At 36.4% G+C, this 27,664-nt stretch overlaps 2 protein-coding genes and 1 long non-coding RNA gene across 4 annotated transcripts in view; 1 reads left to right on the forward strand and 2 right to left on the reverse strand.

The window, feature by feature from the left end:
- Window positions 1-14,062, reverse strand: part of LOC122976555 (collagen alpha-1(XVIII) chain-like) — a 53,490-nt gene extending 39,428 nt beyond the window's left edge. Inside the window, exon 1 of the mRNA XM_044345119.1 lies at window positions 13,775-14,062. Within this exon, the coding sequence (XP_044201054.1) occupies window positions 13,775-13,865 (91 nt within the window). The 5' untranslated portion in view covers window positions 13,866-14,062. The remainder of the gene's footprint in view (window positions 1-13,774) is intronic.
- On the forward strand, window positions 617-24,525 carry LOC122976575. The gene is made up of 5 exons (XR_006400974.1): window positions 617-627; window positions 4,550-4,555; window positions 17,016-17,020; window positions 20,055-20,060; window positions 24,453-24,525. It is a non-coding gene; the product is annotated as an uncharacterized LOC122976575 (long non-coding RNA).
- LOC122976553 (titin-like) overlaps window positions 20,804-27,664 on the reverse strand; it is a 326,074-nt gene continuing 319,213 nt past the window's right edge. The window contains exons 118-121 of one of the 2 annotated variants that reach the window (XM_044345108.1): window positions 22,274-22,357; window positions 21,952-22,038; window positions 21,149-21,235; window positions 20,804-21,054 (exon numbers count right to left, since the gene is read on the reverse strand). In XM_044345108.1, the coding sequence (XP_044201043.1) occupies window positions 21,011-21,054; window positions 21,149-21,235; window positions 21,952-22,038; window positions 22,274-22,357 (302 nt within the window). In that variant the 3' untranslated portion in view covers window positions 20,804-21,010. The remainder of the gene's footprint in view (window positions 21,055-21,148; window positions 21,236-21,951; window positions 22,039-22,273; window positions 22,358-27,664) is intronic. The other variant, XM_044345109.1, reaches the window with a different exon arrangement.

Genomic DNA, 27,664 nt, shown 5'->3' on the forward strand with positions numbered 1-27,664 from the left:
TATCTCTAAACTTTGAATATTAAAACGTAGGTAGGACTTTTTCCTCAGATATTGCTTGAGACAAAATGAACCCAGCTACCACATTCATGGTCAACAAACTAACCAATATATCAACATAAATGCCCTGCAGAGTCTCCCACATACGTTACCCCTCCCCTCTGTGTTTCCAACACTTTTCATCACTATCAGCTGTCAGCTGCTCTGACCTGCACAGGGCCACGAGCAGGGTAAGTAAACACACCACAGCATCACGGTTCAGTGACTTGGTGAATGTGAGTTTATGAAGGCACCTGGTGCTTTCCATTTGAATTATTATGCATCTTAACACATACATATGCATGCAGCTATACACGGTACATTCCAGCATTTACAGCTGTACATTGAAGCTCCAGAGGGGAGCCGCTTTAAGAATACATTTCCTCTCTCAGATGCTTTTATACTGTTTGATATCATCAGTTTGTGACTTTTATTGCATGTTTTCACTTTCTCCCATCCTGCTTCATCTACTGTGTGTCTACCTCAGTTAGCGATTTCCCAGAATGCCTTTCAGGAAACCCCCCAAAGTGTGCGTGGACTGAACATGCTGATTTTATTTAGGGAGGTAGCCCTCAAGATGTTTTCTGCTACGTTTGAAATTGATTACTTCCTGAAAACCTCTACTTTGGGCAATCATAGACATCCAACATCATAATAGTATAAAGAATTACAGAAAATCACAAAAAGCATGAGATGTCCCCTGTAGAGTAATAGTTTGACAATTTGGGTATTCTCGTTTGCTTTCTTGCAGAGCGATAGATGAGATGATAAAATGTGTTGATTTGTCAGATTTTGACGGCTGCTAGGATGACTTTGAGCCAGGCTAGCTGTTTCCCCCTGTTTCAAGTCTTTGTGCTAAGCTAAAGCTAACCAGTTGCTGGCTTTACCTTCATATGTACTGTAAAAACACAAGAGTGGTATAAATCTTCTTATCTAACTGTTCAAGAAAGCAAATCAGCGTATTTCACAAAATGTTGAACTAGCCATCTTGGGCTAAAATTTCAACTTGGGAAGTTCTTTAAATGCAATTTCAACTTGGGAAGTTCTTTAAATGCAAATATATATATATATATATATATATATATATATATATATAATTTGCTGGAAAAATGTGGATTTTCTTCTTTCAGGAGATCATAATTCTGAAATTAACACAATTTAAGTGATTGTTTAGTTTTGCTTTTTTTTTTTGAGGATTGTTCCAAATATCATGCCTCTGATCACTTCAGGACATAACATTTGCCAAATATTTTACGTTTTGGACCCCATGTTGTCCTCAATTTGTGGCTTTCAAGCAATAACACTGATGAAAACCTACCAGAAAACTGTCTCACAGTCTAACCATTGAGCATTTCAATGCCATCTACAACTACACTCTCCTACACACACACACACACACAGTTGTCAACACAAGACCATGTGTGTTTCATAGTTAAAGAATATACATGTGAGCGTGTGAACTCGTGGGATATTCCTCTGGGAAACAAGTATGGTGAGACAGAAACATGATATACCAATTAAACAGAGACAGAGAGACAATGAAGCTGTCCTGTCTGCTGGGTCTGAGAAACTCCAACAGGGATACACACACACACACACACACACACATTTGTTCCCAGTATCCTAAAGGTCTTTATATTTATTAGATAAATGATGGAAGATGTGGAAAACAGTGTGGGAGGCTTTGATGTCTCAATAGTGAGGAAAGTTCAATGAGGCAAATAAGGAAATTGAAAAAGAGTTAACGTGCAGTTTCTGTCTTTGTGCAGCAGTTGTAAATATGTATATTTAACAGATCACTGTCTGAGTATGTGCTGCTGACAGGTATGAACTCTTCTTCAGAAGCTCAATCCCAAATATGGAGATTTAATAAACAGCAGTAAAAAATCTTACTCAAAACTCTCAAAACAGAAATGCAGGACGATGTACAAACATTTTTCTTTCTGTTTGTGTTTTTGCACTCATTAGTCTCCTGACAGTCTTCCAGCTCTGGAGAAATATATTTGCCATTGTGAATAGTTGAGGTCAGGGAGATTTTTTAGAGTCTCCACTGTTAATTAAGCACAGCTGCAACTTAAAACACTCACTCTTTCTCTCTCTGTTACATACAAACACGCTCAAAAATATATCTTATCGTCCCCTCAGTTCAAATCAAGGTAAATCTTAAGCATGCAATGATATTACTATCTATACACTATATGTAAGCATACTATAGTAGGCTTCTAACTTTGTGGCCAAGGTTTGGGGAACAATGTGCGTCTCTTAACCAGCAGATGGCAGCAGTGTAGAGGCTGCAGGGGTCAGACCTACTCCAGTACAAGTTTCTGTGTTTATCTTTAGTTTTCTGTGGTAAACAAAGGAAAGAAAGTATAAATAGAAGATATTGAAATGTCTATTTTGAGCTCATAACAATCTATTGTCTCATTTCCCTTTATTTTTGCAGGAAAAAGCATTTGAACAGTAGTACTGTATCTTAAACTTGACACCTTTTTAGTATTTCCACCATCAGCAAGCAGCAGTTTGATGTGCAAGGATCCAATTTCCCTCCAGAGTTTTTTTTTTTTCTTTTATCTCATTTCCGATCATCTCTTCTGGCTTCACTCTACTTCTTATGATCACAGTTCACAGATTATCTAAGTTCTTTTTTGTTTGTTTCCATCAGCACTTTAATCCAAGTTTTATCTTAAACGTATTTCTCTCTGCTTCGTTTCCCCTTTTGTTTGGCAAGCCTCCAAACATATCAGCTTTACAGATTATCCTGAGTTGACAGTTCATCTCATTTATAATAACAACAACATTACACTTATAAATCATTTAGTACTATGTGTTGGTTTGTTGATTTGTGATCACAAGGAGGCTGAGGGTTATAAAGTATCTGAACCTTCAACATCCAGTGTTGGTCAGTGTGTTTATGCTCTCAATAAAGAACTAACAATTACCTCCAAAAATGTACTTTACAAGCTAAAAAGTGCACTTTTGATTGAGCTACTGTATTGTACAAAGTATTTCTTGGCCCTGCAAAGCTGACAGTGTATACAAGAGGTTTTCAATGCTGTGTTGATGCCCAGAAAAAAGACAGATGAAATGCTGCCACCTCTTGTCTGAAGTCTATAACACTGGTTCCCAGTCCTTTTTCACTTGTGACCTCTCAAAGTGTCTATTTAAAAAACCCTCATAAACTGCGTCAGAAATCTCTAAAACAAGAGTTTTTACCTCTAAATTTGGTCGTGATTGGTCTTGAACAAACCCACAAGAAAAAATTAGATCAAAATCCAAAAAATAATTAAAATTTATGTTGCAGAATTTAGCTTTTCTTCTTTGTTATTCCACTAATCATCTTGCAAACCCCAGGTTGGGAATCACTGGTCTTGAGTAATCTTTAAGGATCAACTAAGGGATAAAATAAGGAGGAGAGCCTCTCTACTGTAAACCATATTAGTAAATGTGTTAAAATGGGTGCGACATGGTTCATTTCTCACCCTATTACAAACCTATAAATCTTAACATCATCACGGCAAAGGCAGTAAATCACTGACACTCCTCGCTGATTTTTATATATGCCTGCTGTGTTTTCCAGTTCATCAAATAACTCAAATTCTTCAAAGCAATGAAAAAAAAAAAGAAAGTTCCCCATGGGGCATCTTGGCAGACACTCAGCAGAAATCAACACCCTCCTCCTCCCCTGTGGTATGTCGAAGTGGGCTTTTGGCACAGACAAAAGCGGGGCATTTTTCAGACAAGAGGGTGTGAGACAGTTCGTGGTTGCTCCTTATCGAGCCTGAATGCATGATTCATTAAGCAACAAAGACAAGACAGTCGACGCCTTGTCTGGAGAATCCCAATTGCTGAATGAGGAGATTTGTTGGAAAGCAGAGCAGTAAAGAAAAGTAAAGTTATGTTCCAGAGAGAGAAGATGAACACTGATGCCTCCTCTAACAAAGTGACTGACAGAAGACAATTAAAAGCAATTGTGGAGCTTAAATGGTGGATTTAACAAACTGGATCCTTCATATTAACATAAACGTCCCTGTTTTGTCTTCTGCTGCTCTCACCTGTCAGGAGGTACATTTTTGCAGCATGAGCTTGAACGAAAGTGACATTCAAATCGACTGCAAAGGCGTCGTAACTTGAGGCCTCAGCGCTGCAGGTTTTAAATTCCTGCAGCCCAGATATTGTACTCGAGGGCATGCACATAACTAATACTCACAGTGAGTCATAAAAGGGCAAACTGTGCACTCTCTGACCCAAACGACAGAGCCTGATCCAGAGCAGCTACTGTATCAGTGAACAACGGCTCAACTTTTATCAAAAACATGACGTCAACAAAGAAATTAAAGCTGCATTAGGCCCAATTTTTAACCCTTCCCTTCCATTTTAAGGAAGATGCTGCAGATTTAACAGATCTGGTAAATTAAAATTCTGCTATGAACACGTCTCCACCAGCAGGATGTAATGGACCAAAGCTTAAAAGCTGAAAACTTTGACCTTTAAGAGCAGAGAGAAGGGTATTTAGTTGGTTGTAATCTGCAACCTCACCACTAGATGCCACTAAATCCTACACACTAGTCCTTGAATGATGAAAGATGGAGGTAGGATCAGCCAAATAAGGAGTGCGGTAACACGCCCCGCTACCTTGGAACAAAGCAAACGCTAGCTTAATGGCAACACTTGGACTAAATTTAGCTACTTTAGCTAAATTATGGGCAGGTATCATAATCAAGTAACATCACACTTTCCAAAATATTGCGACAATAGTCTGACTCAGCCAACAGTCACAGCTGTCAATCAACGCCGTCAATCAACGCCCACACAGCAGACATCAAAGCTCCTATACATCTTCAAATCTTCTTAACGGAGCAATAATTCCCAAAATGACCACCAGTACACTTATTAGAGGTCCTGAATTTAGCGATTGAAGCCATAATGACTTGAAAGAAACAGCTGAATTAATTAATGTTTCTAGAGGAGTCAATTTTCAGTGGCATTGCACTTTAAGGTTCTACCACATTGGCTTCAGCCTCAAGCTGTTGTAGTTGCAGTTTGTGTGAATTGAAACTATTCAATAGTTGCTGCTTCATGAGTGTAGAACAAATGAAAAAACGCACCAAAAACACCTGTGACTTCATCTGCGCACTCTTTCTCCCCGACTTGTGTTATTTGTAGGTGCCGTGACCTCGAAGCCTCGCAGCTCTTGAATATTTCTGATGCTTGACCTCCCACATTCCCCAATGCACCTGCGCTTAAAGGTAAAGAATGAGATGCATGATGTCACACGTCACTGCCACGAGCAATTTACTGGACAAGGTGCTAAATATTGTGGAGTTGAAAATGTGTTTTCGCTTCCAGCTAAGCAGTAAAAATGAAAATAAATCATTAAATAATACGATTATATTTGTGATTTGTTTACAACCTGACTGTACGATTTGCTTGCTGCGATGGCCAAAACTATGGAAATCCCAGTTTGTCTATTATTCCTTGAAAAGTTGGATGTTTCTTCTCCTCATAAAGCCTAAAATTTGCTAAATGATGCTCATCATACACATCAAGACAAATATCATGAGATGCATAAGGCTGTTTCAGTCTCACCAGCTTCTCTTATTTCCCTAATTTTACTGGTTTGTAGAGGCGACAAACAACTAACTTCATGCACATGTGGAATTCGGTCATTAATCTCTGCACAGTAAATCTGCATGTCAGTGAAACTCTGATCAACAGCAATGTGAGGACCGGCCTCTGGGCTTCTTCTTTGTCCGTGCCACTTCTTGACTGATTAATAGCAGCGTGAATCTGTCTTGAGAGGTTCATGGCCTCCGTCTTGGCAGCTGGCCAGCCCCTCAGGACGATATGGGCACAGAGTGTTTGGCCACCATGGTGGAAATGATTAAAAGCGCTTCCTCCTTATGTCACTCTCTCCTCATGCTTTTTCCAGGCTGATGTGATGTGCCATACAAAACACATTGTTGCCCAAATGGAAAAGATGACAATGGATCTCCGTGAGAGTCGCCTCTGGCTCGGGTTGAGGGCAGTTCAGACTCAAGTCTTGGATGCAGCGATGGAAGGAGGTTTCACTATAAAGCAGCTTCACAGCCAGTAAACTTTTTTATGGTAGCTGGAAATTAGTGAGCCAGTAAATAAAGCTATTGATTAATGTCTCGACTGAACAAAAAAGCTCTGTTTCTGAGGGCACAGCGAGAGGTATCAGGGCCTGTGCTTGTGCATTCAAGTGCACAGAGGACCCTTTTATATGAAATCACCTTCAGGCTGACTCTTTGACTTAAGTTTATCTCCTTGTCAACAATCAGTCCTTCAGCCTGCACAAACCTGTGCTGTTACATCAAGCAGTTGGCAAAGTTTTAAGTGGTTTTAAATGTATTTAATTAGCAACAACATTAAAAGTATCCTTTAATGCTTTAGGGTACACTTTATGTATTTTTATGTACCTTTGCAGAAAATTACTCAATTAAAAAGTAACCGACCTGCCCTCAAACGTCACATATCCAGGTTTGCATGGATAGTTTTTCATCAAAAGGACTTTGAAAGATTTGTTTGTTTTTGCCGCCAAATATTCTATTGATCTCACTGTAAAAGTCATGGCCAGGTGAGTACTTTGTTGTAAAACTAATAAATTTAATTTAATTTAATACTGGTCATTATGGGATTTGGCATTTTTAGCTTTTTAAAAAGTGTGAAGAAAATAATGAAAAAAACAATAACTGCAGCTAACTAATAGAGCCCGACTGATAAATTGGTCGATATTAGCTAATAACAGACATATCGGTGTAAAAGTATGTGTATATAGGGTATATGTATAGTTAAATACAACATATGTTCAAGCTTGTTTAGATACAGTGATTAATTTACATTCAACGATTCTTATCAAAAATGTTTATGTTTATTTTAAAAAAAATATCACTGATCTTGTGATCTTCTGATATATCGTTATCAGATTTTTTAAACTGCAGATAATTGACTGTGAGTAATTAAGCAGCAGCTACAAGAAAGAAGTGAGGAGTAGAAGTGGTTGTCCAGTCATGTTTCTTTCAACTTCAATAATTAGATCCTTCTCATCCTTCTTAGGATTTACACAGGGTTGTTCATGCCTTTATATTCTCTCATCTAGATTTCTGTAATTCAACTGGTTCAAAATACTGCTGCTCGGATTATCATCAGCTCAAGAAAACCAGATCATATAACTCCAATTTTGGCCTCCCTGCATTCATCTTCTCATTGATTTTTAAAATTTTATTGTTGATCTTCAAGATTTCACATGACCAGTCCCCTAATTATATCAAAGATCTACTAACCCCTCATGAGCCTGGGCGCCCTCTTAGATCGGCCAATCGTAGTTCCTAGAGCCGGACTGGTGACTAAAGGTGATCAGGCTTTTGTATTCCAGGTCCCCAAACTCTGGAATGACTTACCTGCTGGGATAAGGTTTGCTAAATCTGTCTATTTATATTTCATTATTATTGTTTTATTGTATTTCTTTTTGTGAAGCACTTTGTAACACCTTTGGGAAAGGTGTGATATAAATAAAGTTTATTGTTATTATTATAATTGCAAAACACCACCTACCTCTTAGACATGCCATACTTTTTAATCAAGGTGTACAGATACAGTAAACACCAATTTTTTCCATATGTGCACTGTTAGTATTCATTTTCTTCATTATGGATCAAAACAATGAAACCTCAACTCTAGTCTCAGCGTAGAGTTGCTTTTCTGAGTGAATCAATCTTTCTGCAGGAAGAACTGCTTGTTTTATATTTTGTGATAACTGTTGTTGGGATTAAAATTAAGACAGTACAACAGACATGAAGCCACAGTCTACATTAGACTGAAAAAGAACAACAACAGTGTCTTTATGATGACGGTGGGCTGGGCCAGTGTCAATATTGAGAGCAAATCTGCCCAATTATTGTTCGCTTTTAGCAAAACGAGTCATCACCATTATCAGGAAAAAGAAAAATCTTGCAGGTTTGTGTTTTAAGGATTACATGGGCGTAAAAAGAGGGAGGAGGTAGATTAAAAATCTTGTTTAAACTGCAATGTTGTAGTGACCAGAATGATCAAGTCTAAGCTCCAGAAGTCTCATTTCAGTTCATACATTTAGAAATGAAGCAAAAATTAAGCCAAAAGGTCAACATGCTATTTGTGGATAAATGCTGATTGGATCTTAAAGAGCTGAGCAGGTGTGAGCAGCAAACCACAGCCACCATTATCAACCTGCTCTGCAGCTGGAAAACAAAACATTCCCCAGTAACAGAAAGCACCTCCTGTCTGACTGGCCAGTTTAGATGGCAGATCAGATAGGACGCATAAAAAGATGGAAGATGGAGAGCAAAACATCCTCTCACCGCTGAGCATGAGATCATACCGCTGTTTGACTGTCATCTTAGCTGGCAGCAGGTAGAAAACACCCACAGCTGCCTTTATGGAGCCTTTAAAGTCCTCTATGGGAAGGCATCATTATTTACATACTCTGTAAAGGGCTTTGATGTTTCATTTGTTACTGTCTGTAGGTCTAATCAGTCTGAATGGGGCTTGGCTGAGGTAGAACTGCTGAATGGGAAAAACACACAGGTTGAAAGCAGCTGTTAAAGATAAAATGGGAGTTAACCACGGTGGAGAAAAGTCCTCGAGGCTACGAAAAACATAAAGAGGAGTAAAGAGGAGTGCCGTGAGTTTGTTTTACGAAGCCAAGTTTGTGGAAAGCACACTGCTATTTATTTAACCTGAAGGTACAACACTTTATTCTCTGCTGTATAGAGTACACATTTAGTTCTTTCAGGAAATACATACCTTTATGATATCTTACATGACACAACAAAGAATATCTGTGTATAATATGTATTAAAACTGCTGGACCATATGGACTCTGCTCTTTTTTCTTATTTTAAAGTTTATAAAGTCAAACTAAACCCTTATTCTAACAGTAATGAAATAATCCTAACTTGAAACTTTGTCTGCTTCTTTAAAATAATGTGTTTGTCTTCATTTGTTTGTTTTTTGTGATTAAATTTTTCAGTTTTTGGTTATATAGAAATGGTAATATTTCTTTAGAGAGACATGGAGGCTGTGAAAACCGCAGGGACAACAATGTAAATAAAGTATAAGATTTATAGTTTTGTGTCTGACAAAAAATGTATTGTTTCTTGTACAAAACAATGTGAATATGATGTTCAAAAGATACACAAGCTATTAACAATCAATAACAAACCAGGGCATATAAGTTTAAAAAGAGTAGAGGAGATTATTACAAGCTTTAGTTCATAAAAAATAACACTAAAACTGGGTCTAAACAACCCCTTGGCTTTCTTGGTAACATCAACCCAGTATTGTGTTGGTGCTTTATTGATCCAAACTGGGTGAAAGTTGAACCCAGTGATTTGTAGTGTGTAATATATTAGGACAATGTCAATAAAACAAAACCCAAGAACCCAACTTTAAGTATTTTTACTATACAAGGAAACCAAAAACTGCCCAAAATTGAATAAAGTAGGTGTCTTTATAGTTTAGAGGTAATGTGACAGATACAGTTTTGTAGTAATATGACAAGAAATTGGGTCTTGGTCTGTTACAGGATATCAATTGGTCCATATTTGTGTTTGCTACTGTATGAAATGACAGAGTTAGAAAGCAGCTGTTCAGCAAAAAGTATAAAAATACAAGTGGAGTCCAAACAAGAGTGGCACTGAAATCAACCTTAACAACAATAACAACAGGGCTGTGAACAAACTAAGCCGCCGCCTACTTCCTGTCCAGTAAAAAGCTTTTTGATGCTTTGGTGGTGACAGAAGTGTCCAGCGTCCAGTCCCTATTCATTTCACCCAATCATACTGCTCTAGACTTACAATTAAGAACCTTTTTATCTTAACGAGTTACGCAGGAAAGGAGTCCATCTGGCTCAGGTCACCTTATAGAGCTGATGTACCTGTTTTTTTACAGTATGTAAGGGCAAAAATCACGTGTATTTTTATTTTATAGTTTCTCTCATTATTCAAATAGAAAGTCAAGATAGATAGTCAAGATAAGTCACCATAAGATAAGTCAAGATGACTAACAATGTAATACGTCAAGATAAGTTAAACAACAAGATAAGTCAAATATAGATCTAGATAAATCAAGATAAGATGAGTCAAAACAAGGAAAAAATATAAATTTTCATTCAACGTTTTCCCTGCCTTCTGTGGACTTGAGAGTACAAGAAAAGTGGATTTAATTCATTTGAACACAAGTCAAAACAAAGATATTTTGCAGATTAAGTGGTTTAGGAACTTAAAAGGCCATTATATCCTGCTAAACCCAAACAGCGAGTCTTCATCATAGCTTAACTACAGCGTTCAGGTTTACACCGTAATTAGTGGTTGACTTGAGAAGAAACCACAGTGGGATGTCTTTTCATAGATTACATTCCAAGTCACCACACTAACCTTAAGTGATAATATGTTTTGTTTTTATGTAAATAAATGTCTCTCTGTCCTCAATTGATCAAATAAAATAATGATTTAACTTTGATCCCACTTGTGAAACTGCAACTGATGATTATGTTCTTATCAATTAATCTGTAATGCTAATCTTTTGACATTTTTGATTGATAAATGACTTCATCAAATAGATAAATGATTATCACATTTGTTGTCAGTCATTCTCTTGTCAGAACTGGTTTCATTTATGATCTTTTTGGGACACAAAGACACTGATCTTAACTTTCGCCACCTTGAAAAAAATGCATACATGTGCCTTCTGAGAGAAATCTGCAAAAAACTTAATTTCTAAGTATGTTACTTTCTGCATAAGATGGCAAATGAGGTGCTACGAATATATTACTTAATTTAAAAGTACTCTAAGTATACGTATACACAAGGGAATTTTCCATATTGAAGCAGGCTATAAGGTTAAATGTCTGCTTGCATTAAATCGGCCTCATGTTCAGGCAGGCTGAACCATCTGTACATCCAGGAAAAAACTGTAAAATCATGAGAAATAAACATAATTATCCCTGTATTATATTCCCTTTGCATCCTGAATGTACACCACCCACTTATATGTACAGCTTCTCATTTTGTACGACACGGTACACGTGCTATAGTTGCCCCATTTGTTGTCTGCTTTGATAAAATATAGGATCATATATCATGGAAACGGGACTGTTTGGCCACCCAGGGGAAACATCTGCTGCTTGTGTTACAGCATACTTTCTAAAAGTGCTTATATGAAACGTAAACACAACCACAGTAAATCTGCGAGGCGTTATATCAGTTCAATGTAAATTCTGGAGATTTGCTTTGAGGAGACGTCGATCCTCACACACTGTCAGACAGTAAATCATCAGTTTATGATGCTCATTGTTAAACAGGAGTTGTGCAGTTTCCTTATTTGGTGGACTCACTTTCCCTCAACTTGCTTCATCCTCCTCTCCTCCAATTACTGCATTCCTACATTTCCCAGAATACCTTTCAAACCTGCTGCATTTACAGTATTGTACAATTGTTTTAGTTCATCTTTTTGGCTCAAACACAGAATGCTATACTAATAAGTCTGCGTTGATGTTACTATGTTGATTATTTTGTGTCATTGTATTGTTTCATTTATTATTATTATTAATTATAATGTATCTTGTTTTGTTTGAATGCTGTGACTTTTATATTTTGTGCCTGTGGACTCCCTCGAAAATGAGATGGTGCATCTCAAGGGGTTTATCCTTTAATTAAATTCTGAAATAAATAAATTTGGGTTTAAAATCAAATCAAAAAACTGCATCAAAGTTTATCAGAGCATCACAAAGTTAGTGCTTTTACACAAGATATGTTAAAGTTATTTTCTCAATTAATCAACTAGTCATTTGGTCTACAAAACATCAGAGAAGATGTTTTAATTTTGTCCCAACTAACCGTCCACAAGCCAAAGATATTCAGTTTACTGTCACAGAAGACAAAAGAAAACAGAAAATATTCACTTTTAAGAAGCTGGAACTTGAGAATTTGGGCATTTCTTGTAAAAAAAAAAAAAAAAAAAGAAAAAGACTCAAAGCGATTAATCGATTATTAAAATAGTTAGTGATTAACTAACTGATTATCTGAGTAATCATTGCAGCTCTAATTTTAATCACTTTACTGTAATGACTGAACATAAATGTTTGTATGCTTAAAAGCATAAAATAGTAAACCACAATTTATAGACAGACAACAGAAACTCAGTACATCAGTAGTTTGATAGGAAATTACAGTAAGTTACTGCAGCGGTGGTGAAATGATTTATTGATCTGCATGTCAGCTGTATTTATGAGATAGCTGTATTCTAATTAGTCATTTAGTGCTCTTAGTGAGAATGGAATAAAATCAGTGATAAATTATTGTGATTCATGTAGCTGAAGAAGACAGAGACACACTGACAGAGGTTTTCTAGTCCTGAGTGACGCCTCTGACTCAAAATGCAATTTCCTGTATATGTCATGTTTACTGGACAAGTTGCATTTCTGAAAGCTGATTTTTAAAAACATTATTAAACTGTTTTAAACGTTTTTAAGCAGATTTTTCATCGATTATACGCACAATGCACAAGCCTGAATTCTTGCATGAAGTGTGTGACGGAGTTTCTGCATTTACTGTGTCTGTACATGATTGTGTGTGCATGCCTGAATGTCAGCTTAAGGCTTGTGTGTTTTGTGCAGAGTGTGTGTGTGTGTGTTTTGTGCAGTGTGTGTGTGTGTGTGTGTGTGTGTGTGTGTGTGCATCCAGGAGATTAGCAGCCAGGTAAAATTAGGTGATGGAGGTGAAGTGTGTCTGTTTCCTCCGAGCCCTGAAGAGGGGAAAATCTGAGCAAACCGCAAATCACCACCCTCCAGACACACACACACACACACACACACACACACACACACACACACACACACACACACAGACAGTAAAACACACAATAGTCTTGTACAGTGCTAAAACACCCTGACTCACTCTTGCAAGGAATCTTAACCCTCACACCTACATCTAATCTTAACTCTAAACCTAAATATTATTCCTAAAGATTGTAACGTGAGATTGAAGAAGATTGTAACACAACACCAGCACACATTCATGAACACAATGGCACAAAAGCGAAAGGTTTCAGTGAGGAAACTTGAAGCTCGGCTGCCGTAAAACTGCAGAAAAAACTGGAAATACAACAAATACGCTCAATATTTTGTAATTAAAAAGCACATTTATGTTTCCCCTGTGTGAGAACAGTACAGGATTTGTTGAATGCTGTTTTAAATCCACTTTTGCAAAAACCAAACATAGGCTAAATCTGACATTGAAGTACAGTAGACAGTGGAGGAGATGCTATGAGCTGTTCATCATTTCCCAATAGACAAGTCCAGACATTCACATCAACCGCAAACCTCATTCCAGTCTGAAAAACCAAGCTTTGAGATCATATGTCAGCACCTTGCCAGCTCATTACTCACAGAAAATCAGCAGAAGTGGATGATAATGGAAGCAATTTAAAATGTAAATCAAAGTTTGGTCAGATCTGCTGTTAAGTGAGTCATAAAGGCAGCAAAATTTCTGCGGTTGTACTGCATTTTAGAGCATTTTCACAACAGTATTTTCTGACTGTATCACCACTTTTCTAGAATAATTTTGTTGCCATTTCCTGTTATGTTCTTTAAAACACGTTACTGATTAAATACAGATATTTAAATATACAAAATTATCATTTCTCTGAAGGAAAAAAGTCAAAACATGCAGCATCCATTTACCTCTTCGCTGTGATTTTATCTGTGTGACCATCAACAGGAGGATGATGCAGGTCTGCGAGCTCAACGTCGACCACCTGCCGCGTCCACGCATCCTTGAAGTGGTTGTTATTTATGCCTTTGTAGAAAAGAAAATAAATACAATCCTTTCAGAAGCTCGGAGGAGGAGTCGTGCTCATCTCCAGGAGACAATTTCAGCAGCTTCTGGAAGAAATATAAATCACTGCGAGGGAAGTTTCGCCGACGTCTTGTCTACCTGTGGAGGTTGAGTGTGCACCTTTACGCACAGCAGTGAGCCACAGTGAGCGCTGTCAAGCCGGAACAATCACACAAAAACTTCCTGCATGTGGTTTTCAACGGAAAAGCTTCACTAATCAACATCATCTTCAGTATTAAAGTCCAAATGGATATATTGGGTACTAAAATACTCAATATTGATCTTTTCTTCCGCTAAAATCACACACATAATACAATTTAAAACTTTTCCGATGCATTTTATGGGAGTGTGACATTTGAATTCACTGCAAGAAACACAAATAAACTTAAAATTCAGTTAACTTGATTTCTAAAAAGGGCTGTTGCATCCATTTTAATATTGCCACTAATATTAATACAAACTCTCTAAAGGAACAACAAAACTACCAATTTCTATCCATAATAAATAAAATGGATACAAATATTATTTCCAGTATTCCTGGTGACAAAAGTTTACTTTATTTTGAAAGAAGCCACCTTTATTACATCCTGTTATCTGCTAACTTGACACATCTGCCATCAGTCAGTTTACAGCCTTCAGGCCTCACAAGTCAACTGATTTATGAAGGTTGAACCTTTGCAAACCTTCCCCTCAGGCTCCAGAAGGCTTTGAACCCTCAAATACTGTTCATATTCTGAGTCTTCACAGTATCCCTTCATAATTGGTTTCTATACCAGATTTCTGAACCACATATCATTCATGAATACCTCGTCAGTCACAGATAAATAGAGGATTAATTCTTAATGAAACTTTCAGAGAGCAGAGTGTATTTTTTTTGTGTTTATGCTTTTTTTTTACCGAGATAAAACATTAACAATCACACTATAAATGGTCGTATGTTACATAAAACAGGAGAACAAAATGATTTCAACGAATTTTATTAAATATGAAAAATACAACAGTATTATTTTTTTATAAATATGGATCAAACACTACAAACACTGCAGGAAAAGTTCAAATGTTTCCATTTTTGTATATTTTGGGTCACATTAAGAGAAGACATCAAATTCAAGGCTAAAAGAAAAGTGTTTAAGATGTTTTTACTGCTCTCAAATGTAAAAATTGGTCAGATTTGACCCTGAACAGTATGTAAGGGTTAAAACGACTATCTAATGTGTAAGTGGCGACAGAACTACAGAAAACTGTTTGATTGTGCTCACTTTAACTGAAAGATGCTAATAGAGCCAAGCTGATCTGCACCAGCACAAACCTTCCTGAGTGAAGGTCTAATCAGCCAAACATCACGCACCTGATGTATTCAGACAATTGTAGCCCAAACAGTATAACGTGTAGCTGAAATTAAAGGAGACTCTGAAAGTTTAAAAATGGAAAAAGTGTAGTTCATTAATGCTCTCCCAGTCAATTAACAGCCAGCGTTCCTTGTGTTTTGTTGTGTTGGAAAGACAAGACTGCTCCAACTTCTCATTTACTTCTTCATCAAATATCTCAGTCTCTTCCCTCACAGAGGTTGTCATTGGAAAACAAAAATTGTGGACAAACTTTACATGATTTTTGGTCATGTTTTTGCTTGTCTTTGGAAAATGCAAAATGCAATAAAGAGTAGATGTTTTGTCATAAGAAATACTGTTAAATTGACTTTTTGTAAAGGCGTAATTTTAGTTTATTGTGTGCAATTGAACTTGTGCTGTTTTTTGTAGCCTGGGGTGGGGAACGATGTAATATGTGGACTGCATTGTTTGTAGTACCTACTGTTTGATGGAATGGAGAGTAACAATAAAAATATAGTATATCACAAAAAAAAGTCATCACTCCAAAACATTATCTCCTGTAGGTTTGATTTTTACATTTTGAGAGAAAAGAGGAAAGTGGAAACAAGATTTCACTCACATTTAGACCGAGAACAGTTTAAAAAAAGGTTTTTATTGTCTTACAAACACACTTTTCTCACTCTTTTGATCACATTGTCACACATCAGACTTTAAAGTTGATCAAAGTTAAATACGAGTCTCAAAGTTGATTCTTGTAGCTGTTCTGAGTTTCTGAAAGCTCTGCCTGTTGATGAAGATCATGTGATGTGTTTGAAATCTCCAGAACAGCTACTTAAGTGACCTTGTGGTGAGACTGATCTGCTGTTTCCAAGGTCAAGAATGAACTCTGAACATCCGCCTTTAAACCAACATGGACGAGAAGTCATTAAAAATGCTCAGAAAAATATAATTCCTGCTAATGAAGAGCATGTTATATGACTGAAAGCTCCAGAACAGCTGCTAAATGGACCTTGTGGTGAAAGCTGAATATCTGTGTGGAGATTTTTGACTACATGGAACAATAAAGGCTTTACCACATGACAAATCTAACCTCTTACAACAGTATCCGTCAGAAAATCTACATTTTCGGCTCAGTCTAATAAAAGTTTGACTGCATCTCTGTTCAGACATGTTGGCCGCAGTGTGGCACCTGTCTATGGTGAGGACTAAAAACTGCATTCCTCGAAGAGAGAAAGGCTTCTCATGATGACAGATGCTCACAAAACACACTCATGCACACACACAAAGATCTCATAAACTTTTCTCTTTCTGATGCATGTTTTTAAATCCACAAATCCACTTTTTTCTTTATAAAAAGCTGCACAATCTCTTTGCATGAAGACAAACTTTGAGATTTATTTATACTGTACTGAAAAAGCACAAGGCTTCTCTGTTATTCATAGCTCAGTAGGCAGAATGTGATGGGGTTTGTCAGAACATGCCCTCCCCAAGTGGTGAACCTTACTGACTGAATAGAAAAATCCCTTCAGCACATCTCTCCCTGTGGTAGTCTGGATCCCCCCGCTCCTCATTTCAGTGTCAATCCTGTCCACACACGTAAAGGTGAGTCCCACTTTTTCACTGTGATTTCACCACCGCCGCTCTGTCATTTTCCCCGCCACCGGCTATGTTTTCAGGGCACACACACACACACACACACACACACATCAAATTTAAATTCCATCCATCTTCACCGTTGCTGTCAGCTGTCAGGGCTCAGGAAGAGTCATTTCGAAGGTGACACTTATGTTTCAACCTTTTAAATGAGTCGCAAACACCTGTCATTTTTGTATGAACACACAATACGAGAGTTGTGCCCTCCCTCTCACCTGCAAAGAAAGGAATAGAGGGCTCTGTGTTTCCTAAAATAAACTATTCCACCTCCATGGCAGGAAAGCGAGTTTCCAAAAAAGGTCACAAACATCTCGCTTAAGCTACCTGAACCACTCTGGAGACAGTCAGCTGGATATGTTTACAGCCACATGAGATAAATTAACAGCAGATCTACACCAGGATGTAAAATATAAGAAGCCAAGAGTCTCTGTGTTGTAAGGTGAGGTGCAAGGTAGCATAAGAAGGCATAAGGAAGACTGGGTTTGCAAAATAGGTAGCAATTTATTTACAATCTAAAAAAAAAACATGCAAATATACATTATATTTTGATATTGCTCAAAAAATAAAGCACTAAATTCAGCGGTCAGCATTTTAGCATAAATACTGTACATTCAGAATGAGCAAATCATTTGTGCATCCTTTACATTCATTCATTTATTTTAATTACTTTTCATTTCATCACACATCCACTATCCAATTAAATCTTAAAACCCGCCTACTCATGTGCTATATAATCTTTTAAGAAATAAACTTAAATCTAATTCTAAGAACAATTAAATTACTTTGGCAGCTTAAATAATCATAATTTAAATAAGAAAATTTAGTGAGATAAAGAAAAGCAGAGTCATGTAGCATAAAAGAAATCCTGTTGTTGGTCCAGCTCTTGATACATTTTGTATGTAACCCTTCAACTCCAAATATACATTAAATGCACATTACAGAGCACACAGGACAACATTTATAGTTCACACAGAAATAATGAAACAGGTCTAAAATACTGTATGCACCTTGCAAGCACAATATCACCTCAATAAATCTCTTTCTTAAAACCAACACTACTGCTGGAGAACAAACCAGCAGTAAATTACATTATTTCAAACTAAATGAGACACCGATTCTGTCTCTTGCTCCCTTTTAAAACATAATAACCAGTTTCCAGTGCTGTTCAGTTTTATCAAGTAGTTAACGATAACAGTGCACATAGAGTTTAAAGACACAAGTTCTCAGACAAATGTCATTTTAGGCCACAAAGTCAAATTTTAAAGTTGTGATGAACAGATGAAATGTCTCAGATGAGCAGCAAAATGTCTTCAACTCTACCTGGATAAATGAAATGAACCCACACAAACATATTGGCCAAATACTATTTAGTCTATTTAGTGTATGAGGAAACTTTTCCAGTTAAGACTTTACAATAGTGAGAAATTACTCAGCAGTCAATATAGTGCACTACTCTGTCACACATCTTATTTTGACTATTTACAGAGTTATTATTGGCTGAACCTGAACTAACAGATCCACTGTTCTAACCAGCTAATACACAGAAAGTGTTTTAACAGTGCAAACAGATACAACAGCTGCAGACGATGACCTTTAAGTGAGAAAAAGGCTCTGAAACACAGCCGTGCTGTTATGTGACAGTGTATTGAGTGACGCTGTGACAAAGAACCGTGGAGCATCTATACTGTAGGTGTGGTGTCACTTTTGTCATATTGTAAGATCAGACTTTAGGCTATTTGAGCAACAGCTCATCTCAAACCACTGTGTTTATGGACAAAAATATTAATGGAACAAAGAAAAATGAACGTCAGGAAAATCAGAAGCAAAAGAAAACACAAAGAAAATGTGCAGCCTCACATCGAGCTGCCACCTAATCTCCCTCTCCTCCTCCCACTACAGACCAGTGACCGGCCTTTTAGCTTCTCAGCCTCTCCCAGTGGTGGAAGAAGTATTTAGATCTTTTACTCAGTTAAAGTAGCAATACCACAGTGTAGAAATACTTGGTTACAAGCAAAAGTCCTGCATTCAAATTTTCATACATCAAGTATTTATTATATTATTATACAAAAGTACCAAAAGTTAAACTACTGTTGAAGCTGTTACTTTATATACCTATATATGTTGGGAAGCTTAATCTATGAAAGGATATCATCATTTGATTACGTGATTCTATTTTGTATTAAAGCTGAGTGTGGGACTTTTGCCACCCCCTTCTGTGAGAGTAAAGGAGGACGCTCGGCTGTGATTGCCTGACACAGGTATGCAGCACGATTTCATGCACACCCTGAATGACCCACAGAGAGGGCCAGTAAAAACTGATGTGATTTGATGGTCCACCAACTCGCCGCAATTTATTCCAGTATGCCAGTACACCACTGGCTGCAACCTACTGTAGCAGCTATAAAACAGATAACACAACTCCCATGAAATCACTCCTTACACTATCAGGATTTGATCCATTTGGTCCTACAACATTCGGAAAGTCTAGAAGAGCCACACAATTAACAGCCAGCGCGGGTATGTTGTGCCCGACATGAGATTTAAGACCTCTGTATACTGTGAAATACAGAGATTTATCTGGGGATGATCAACATTATGTAAACTCATTTGACAAGGGCTTGAATGTAACAGACATTCATTTATATGTGAAATTTCTGCACTGCAGGTTTCATAATCTGAAAGTGCAACATAACTAATAACTAAATTGTAGTGGAGTAAAACGTACAATATTTGTCTCTAGAGTGTAGTGGAGTACCTCAAAGTACCTCAAAACTGTATCTAGTATTTGGATTTAGCTTTGTAAAACCATTCACATACTAAACTCTCCACATATGGAAGATAATAGTGATGATGGTTCACAGTGATTGTCACGTCTAAAACAGGGAAGTGGAATCAGGTCAGGCGATTAAAACTAAAAAGTGCAAATAGAGCAGATTTCAAAGGAAAAGGTGCAGCAGTTCATAGAAACAATACACTATGATCCACAAAGTGTGTGACTGTGTGGGGACCTCTGGTGGGCAGATAAAGAATAGCAAGGCCTGGGGGGTCACAGAAAGCAAAGACAGACACTTCATAAAGAGAAACAAAACACAAGTGCTGACATCATCATCGTCATCATCATCATCATCATCAGCAGCAGCAGCAGCAACATGTAAGAGACATTTTACATACATAATAGGAATAAAACTGTTCTCTTCCAGGGACTCAACACATCCTGCTGAGTCCATTTTTACCTCCACAATCAACAACTTGTTTCTTCTCTTTGGCATGTTAGCAGTTTAAAAATGTTCCTCAGACCTCAGAACTTCCTGTTTCCCTCATTAAATCTCTGTAGGAAGCCAGTAATCATCTGACCCTCATAAGCTGGATATGTACTGGCTCTGGTGAAGGTTAGATGATTCTTGTCACTCTAAGCTTTCTTAAGAAGTTCACTTGGAAGTATGAAAAATACATTAAGTATAAAAATATCAGCCTTTTCAAGTAAGAATTGATCAAAGAATAAATTATATCTGATAAAATGGTGAGGTTGTAACACATGACGATATGAGTTTCCATTTGTAAACTGTTTTGCTGCTTTAACACATCCTGCATAGTCAAGTGTACTTCTCTACTCTTGTGCCACCAAATGCTCATGTTGGTATTGATATTATGAGTTCAAAGGCATCACAAAATAACTTAAGTTTCTTCTTTTCTTTTTTAGACTTAAATCTAAGTTAGAGTCACTCAAAAATGAAATAAGAAAAAGAAATAGTGGATATTGACTGAATCAGGGTTCATGAAAAAGATAACAAAACAGATCCAAATGTCACCACCGCAAGCTTAAATTAATTTAGAGATGCACAACCATAAACCTCCACCTGGCTGCAGGTATTTCACACAGTCCTGCTCACAGCTGTTGGCATTTAACACTGTTTGTAGTCACATCTGTTGGGAAGGATCAGCCCAAAGCAGTTACATTCAGTGATGAAACCCTGAACTTCTGTCCTGACAGACAACAAATCTGTTGTTTGGTATAATCCTGCAGGTTTTTTTTTAGTAAAAACAAACCCAAAGTACTTCAGCTTTGGGCCTCATCTTCTGGATCTGCTGTCTGTTCATCCATCAGCAGCGTGTATCCAGGTCATCAGGAATCATTGCTGACTTCTCTGTAAAATGATAAAAGAAAGAAATTTAGTTTACTGCTGTTGCTGCTGTAAATTTTGGCATCATTCTGACTGGGTACAATAATATTTCTCTCACCAGTTTCATTGCTGGGATCTGGTGACTCAGCAGTTTCCTGGTCCTGGGTGGATGTTTCAGGGACATCTGGACTTGTTGTTGACCTCTCTGTCAAATGATAAAAGAATTGTCATGACTACAATACACCTGTCACAAAGTGCAATCTCTCATTTATAAATTATCAAAATAGTTCAAGATAAATGTATTAGTTTTACAGTCTAGGAGGATTTACAGTCGAGCCAAGTGAATACATCATGAAGCAAGTTGAAGAAAGTCTCAGTTATCTTCTGTTTTAGTAGTCATACTAATATCACACTTTAAAAGTGCTCCATTAGTCCAATCAATAAATGTTTGTGGTCAAAATTTTACTTAAGTAAAAGTACAAACATGTTAGCAGAAAAATATACTTAAAGTATCAAAAGTAAAGGTACTTGTTATGCAGAAAAATGGCCCCTGCGAGTGTTAAAATTTTACTGCTCTGGATCAAAGTTCTGCTTGTTTCAACTAATTTACTTAAAACAAATAATTTATATGATGATCACAGTTTTGTATGTAAAATTGGAATCTACAAGGTACCAAGTAACTGTAGCTGTCGGATAAATGTAGTGGAGTAAAAAGTATAATACTTCCCTCTGAAATGGAGATGAAAAATAAAAATGGAAACACTCAAAAGTGAAGTTAAAGTACCTCAAAATGGTGCTTAAGTACAGAAAGAATGTAAATGCAGTTACTGTGGGGAATATAATTGGTGCTTTCAACGGGTGAAATCCAACTGTCATGGCTTTGGCCATCAAACCTGTTGGATATTAAAACATTTCACTTACCAGTTTCTTTACTGGTATCTTGGGACACAGCATTTTCCTGGTCCTGGGTGGATGTTTCAGGAACATCTGGACTTGTTGTTGACCTCTCTGTCAAATGATAAAACAATTGTCATGACTACAATACACCTGTGACACAGTGCGATCTCTGTTAAAATGTTAAAAAGTTAAAAGAACTGTCACAGTCACAATGCATCTGTCACACGCTGCTGATAAAACAGTTAAAGTGGTAACAATTTTTTCACCCACACAAAATGATTCAAGAAAAGTTCCAGTTGATCATGATCTGGGTCTTACTGGGTCAGTATGACCATGTTTCACTCACCAGTTCCATTGTGGGTATCTTGGGTCACAACAGATGTTTGGTCCTGGGTGGATGTGTCTTGTATTGGAAGCAATACTTCCCTCTCTGTGAAATAAATAAAGAATTGTCACAACCATGATGCATCTATCACACAGTGAATCCATATTAGAAGTTTTTTAACTGCTGCTATTCAAACAAATGTTGGTCAGATATGTCTTTGTCAGTATTTAGTTGCAAATAAATCTATTTGTCAGAATACATGTTTTAATTTCATCTGTTAAAACTAACAGCAGTATGATTGATGACTGTAAAACTTCATTTGTCTGTGAGGAAAACATCACATTACTAAATCAAGAACTAAGAAATGTGTCCAATTTGAGACTTTTTTTCAATTGATTTTATTTATTGACTTTTATGCATCCCTTAGTGATCTCCAAAATAGAAAAAGCACAAAAACAGCTTCTCTTCTGGAAAAAACTGTTATGTTTTGTCAAATTTTATTTATTTAATGGTATCATTAGTTACATGATCTATCTTGTTATATTGTTACTGACTTATACTTTGACTGTGGAACTGCTATGTATGTGTAAAAATGTGTCTGTCATTCCCCTGCTCTGCTTTATAAATAAAAATATTTATCTGTCACACAGTGGAATTTCTAGTCATTTGTAAATAATGTTCACTTTAAATGAAGTGGTTCATATAATTTGGTTAAACCGAAGATTCATCTCCAACGTCATCTGAATGTATTTGCTACATCTCCACATCTCTACAATTAACCTGCTATGTAAACAGTTATATAACTGTTATAACTGATTAAACTGATAAATTCGTAAAAAAAAAAAAAAAAAAGCTACAAATGAACAAATTCAGCAATTTATTTTAAAAAGCACATTGAATGCATTTGAAACACTGGTTTTTGCTTGTAAAAGTTTCGATATTAATTACTTTTAAGTGCTGGATGCATGAAAACAGAACATTATTTAAAATATTGTCATGTTAGATAATAATAAAATAATTAAAGACAAATAGGTGACCAATGTGAAAATGTTCTTACCTTGCCGTGTCTTTTCATCAGCTTGTCCTGTATAGAAGATGAATAAGTGTGTGTTAACTCACTGGAATTATTCATTAATCATGTTTTGTTTCATAATTTGGGTTTATTTGCCAGTAAACAGACTGTTTGAACATCATGAGCTCAAACACACCATGTTGTGAATATTTGTGGTGGGACGTTGCAGTTCAAGGTTGGACCTTAACTCCACTCCTATAACTGCATAGTATAATGTATGTTTAATATAATGTATATTGTTATTAATTTCTCTTTCTGTAATTATCTTCTTTCATTTTTTGTTAGGTGTAGTTGTGGTTGTGGATGTTTGCATGAGGATAGAAACTTCCTGTCTCTTAGCATGAAAATACATCATCAGGACTAATATTGTTGGTAGAATCACACTCTTGAAAGAACTTGAATATGTATGATGCACAACTAGATTAACATTATCAGTCAAATTTACAGAAATATTAATATACCACACCTAAAGACATATAAAGAATGTAAATTCAAGTCAAAGATTTGATTTTTATCAGACCAAAATACAGTTTATTTAGTGCATCAAAATAAATACAATATTTTGTGACTTCTTACCTTTTTTGCATTTGTATATTAAGATGATGCACACAACCAGAAACGCTCCAAATACTGGTATTGAGATGTACATCCTTGTTTGATCACCTACAAAAAAATGAAAGAATAAATAATTAAAACAACAAATTGTTTACAAGGACACTGTATTGTATTCTAATGTCGTTATCTGATCCCATCTTTGATAATGCACTCTGAGGTGACCCAATACAGAAAAATAATAAACTTAAAGCTCGTCATTTAGTCATTTAATGCTGTTAGAACATGTTTTGTAACTCCTATGAGGGCACTGAGTACATTATCATGTTTAGAAAAACAGTAAGATGCATTAATACATTTAATGTGTTACAGCAGATATTTGTTGGTGCGATAACTCACTTTCCTTGAAGGGGTTGGAGACTTTTTCACTGCTGTTGAAGCTGACTGGGTTTTCAAACGCACAGCTGAACCACGGCTCCTTGTCTTTCTAGAAATTGAGAGAAAAACAATATTAACTGAAAGCTCATATGCCGAATGTTGAGATTTTTTAACAGAGTTCACTTTGTTTATTTACAGTATGTTACCTGACGTCCACCAGTAGGTGACTGGTTCAGCGCCTGTGGTGTTGCCATTACAGGTGAGGACACAGTAGGTCATCTCAGGTTCACACCTTTTGGAGACGGTGGGTTTAGAGACAGGAGCTGATAGAAAACAAAACAAAAAGACATTTCCTTTGAATTTAGGGCCGTTTTGATAAACTAAGACAAATTTCATACACAATTCCTCCACTTACAGATAACCAGGAGTTGAGTCTTGCTGGTGACTTTGTTGTTGATCTCTACTGTGTAGCTGCCGCTGTCGTCTGGAGTCAGTCCTGTGATCGTCAGTGCTCCGTTTGAAATGTTCAGTGAACCACGAGCTGCAAAAGAAGGTTTAGCTTCTAAACAGGGATTTTTAGTCATCTTACAGCATGTTGTCAGCTACTTATTTCCAGTGTTGATCATTTAAGAGTGGTCAGCTGGAGAAATATGTACTTAAAAAAACTAAAAATGTTTGTAGAACAGCTGATTTTCATACCAAAAAAAGTCTAGTTTTGATTTCCCACAGAAAAAGCAAGTGAATCCCTTTTTTATAACCCTAATTCCATTCATTTACCCATTAATAATTATGTAATTAACGTATTTAATTGGGTTTTACAAGGATAATTAATGTATAAATCTTTGGATTGCAACATATTCAGATATTTGGGGATAATTTGCACAATTTAAGGGCTTGTTGACCAAAACACATTAAAGTCATACCTTCTTTAACAGTATACCCTTAAAGGACCTTAATATTTTAATAAAGGTGAATATTCAGGGTCAGTATTATGTATTGTATTTGTCAAATTTAATGGGTTATACTCATTAAAAAACTCAATTCATGCAGAAAACACATCAAACCCCCTGTATTATTACACAATCCATTAATTTAACCAAAATCTGGGATCAACCTAATAATACTATAAGGAATTCCTTAAAATATATTTAAATTTATAATATGTCACTATTCCACATTAAAATGTCTAAAAACAACTAGACATATGTTATATATTCTGTTGAGTTGTGTACTAACATTACCCCAAATGTTTCTAACAATTTTCAAACCCAGAGAAATCAGCAATTTTAATCAAGGTCCTTTTCATTTTGTTGCTTGTCAATGGCGTCATCCCCCCTCTACCAAAGAGTATATGCACAGAAGATGCATGCATCGGAGTTGTGTTTGTCCACTAAAAATTGCGTTTACCAAAGAGTATACACCTACAAGATAGTACATCGGTATTGTGGCTATTTGCCACTAAAGATTAAAGTGGTACCTTTGAAGTGTCGGTAGGAGGTAGTCTCGTTTCCATACCTCTCCATGGCAAGATCAGGTCCATGTTTCCACTCTATACTGGTGATGGGATTCACTACAGAGTCTGATGTGAGAACAGCTTTGTCACCTATTCTCCCGTAGAGTGGTTTTTCTGCAAAATAAAATAAATAAAAGTGAATGCAAATTTCTCTGTTTAATTACTGAAATGTATTTTTTCTTTAATCAAGTGTGTCCTGCTCTAGTTTCAGTAAAAACTAAGTAAAAAAGTAAAGTACAAAGTACAATATTTTCCTCTAAAATGTAGTGGAGCATAAAGTAGAATAAAATACAAATACTCAAAATAACAAGCAGTAAAACTTTACTTAAAGCCTCCTGTTTAGCATTTATGGCAGTATTTAACATTTAACACACTATAATGTTGTTTGTTAGCAAATAAAAGTATTTGTTTATGTATTTGTCAATGATTGTAACTCCTCGTGTGGGCATCCATAACTGTAATCAGATAAACACAATTTATTAAAACAGTTATAATAATATACAATATGTCTTCATAGGAGAAGTTATAATTGCTGACAAATATTGTACATTAATAAACACTTAAAGAACAGGTTCATCATTTTTAAAGTCTGTCTTAAAACAACAGTCAGGTGTCCATATGAACAGTGAAACAGGTTTTCTTCGTAATCATCCCTCCTGTTATTTATCAGTATTACCAAAGCACCTCAGCTAATTTCCACCACTGATTCTGAGTCTATTTCTAATTTTAAGGGACAAATATCCCTTTAAAACCTCTTTACAAATGTCTTATGACCTCTCATCACATCACTATTCCTAAAGCCAACTATTCAGTTATAAAAGGCTTCAAATATACATTTCCTGGTTTCACAGTTCATGTAAATGTGGGCATGTGTTGGTAGAAGCTAGACTATCTATGTCAGTGGTTCTCAGACTTTTTCACGTCAGGGACCCCTAAACTGACACAAATTAGACCACGGACCCCCATTTGATAAGATTTTGCTTTTAGTACAGAACCTGTATGAAACCCATGACCAAAATATTCATACATACTGTCACTGAGGGTGTGGTCACAAAATTACAACTGAAACGGAAAAATAAAACACAAAACATGCACAGAAACATACCATGACATTATAGTTTCCTAAACATGTCAGTTAATAAATTATAACAGTCATAACAGTTTAAATTACTGGCGCTGATGGTCACTGCGGTGCAGAACAGAAAGTGAAACCTGACTGAGAACATTTTCCTGTTTATCAGTTAGGCTTAAATAGAAGTAAAACACGTAAATTCACGGTGTTTCTGTTGATATTAAAAAATATTTCAAGTATACAGAGATTTAAAAATGTGTCCAGAGAGTGATAAAGTAGGATAGTTTGCCGCTGACAGCCGAAGACGAGAGTGAAAAGCTGAAGCTAGGACAACTGAAGACAGAGGAAGTGCCTGACCTACACGACGTCAGAAGAAAAAAAAAAGAACTTCCGCTGGTTGCCTGGCAACATGTCAGCTAAATAGTACAGTGTTGTTAACGTGCCAACGGTTCTGTGCATGACCCACAATCTTGGACTGTTTCCGCTCCCATTCATTTCTGTAACCTTGCTGTCGAGACTTTGTACACATTTATACATTACATATACTATTTGTGAGTGAATAGTTGGTAAAAGGTTTTGCTTTCTTATAAATCAAGCATTTGTAGTGTATCATGATTTATTTACTCATACAGAATGTGTGGAGTTGCTGTTATGCGAAACCACATAGAGAGATATTTCCTAATCCAGTTTATTCTGACAAGCAACTCAAAATCTAAAGCTTTTAAACCATCTTTTTCACAACTTTTAACTAGTTAGGGATTTAAAATGTAGTGGGTTTTATTTCTCCACATGAAATTAAAATTTAGGCCTACAGAACATTTTACT

The sequence above is a fragment of the Thunnus albacares genome, chromosome 24, assembly GCF_914725855.1.
Source record: "Thunnus albacares chromosome 24, fThuAlb1.1, whole genome shotgun sequence".
NCBI lineage: Eukaryota > Metazoa > Chordata > Actinopteri > Scombriformes > Scombridae > Thunnus > Thunnus albacares.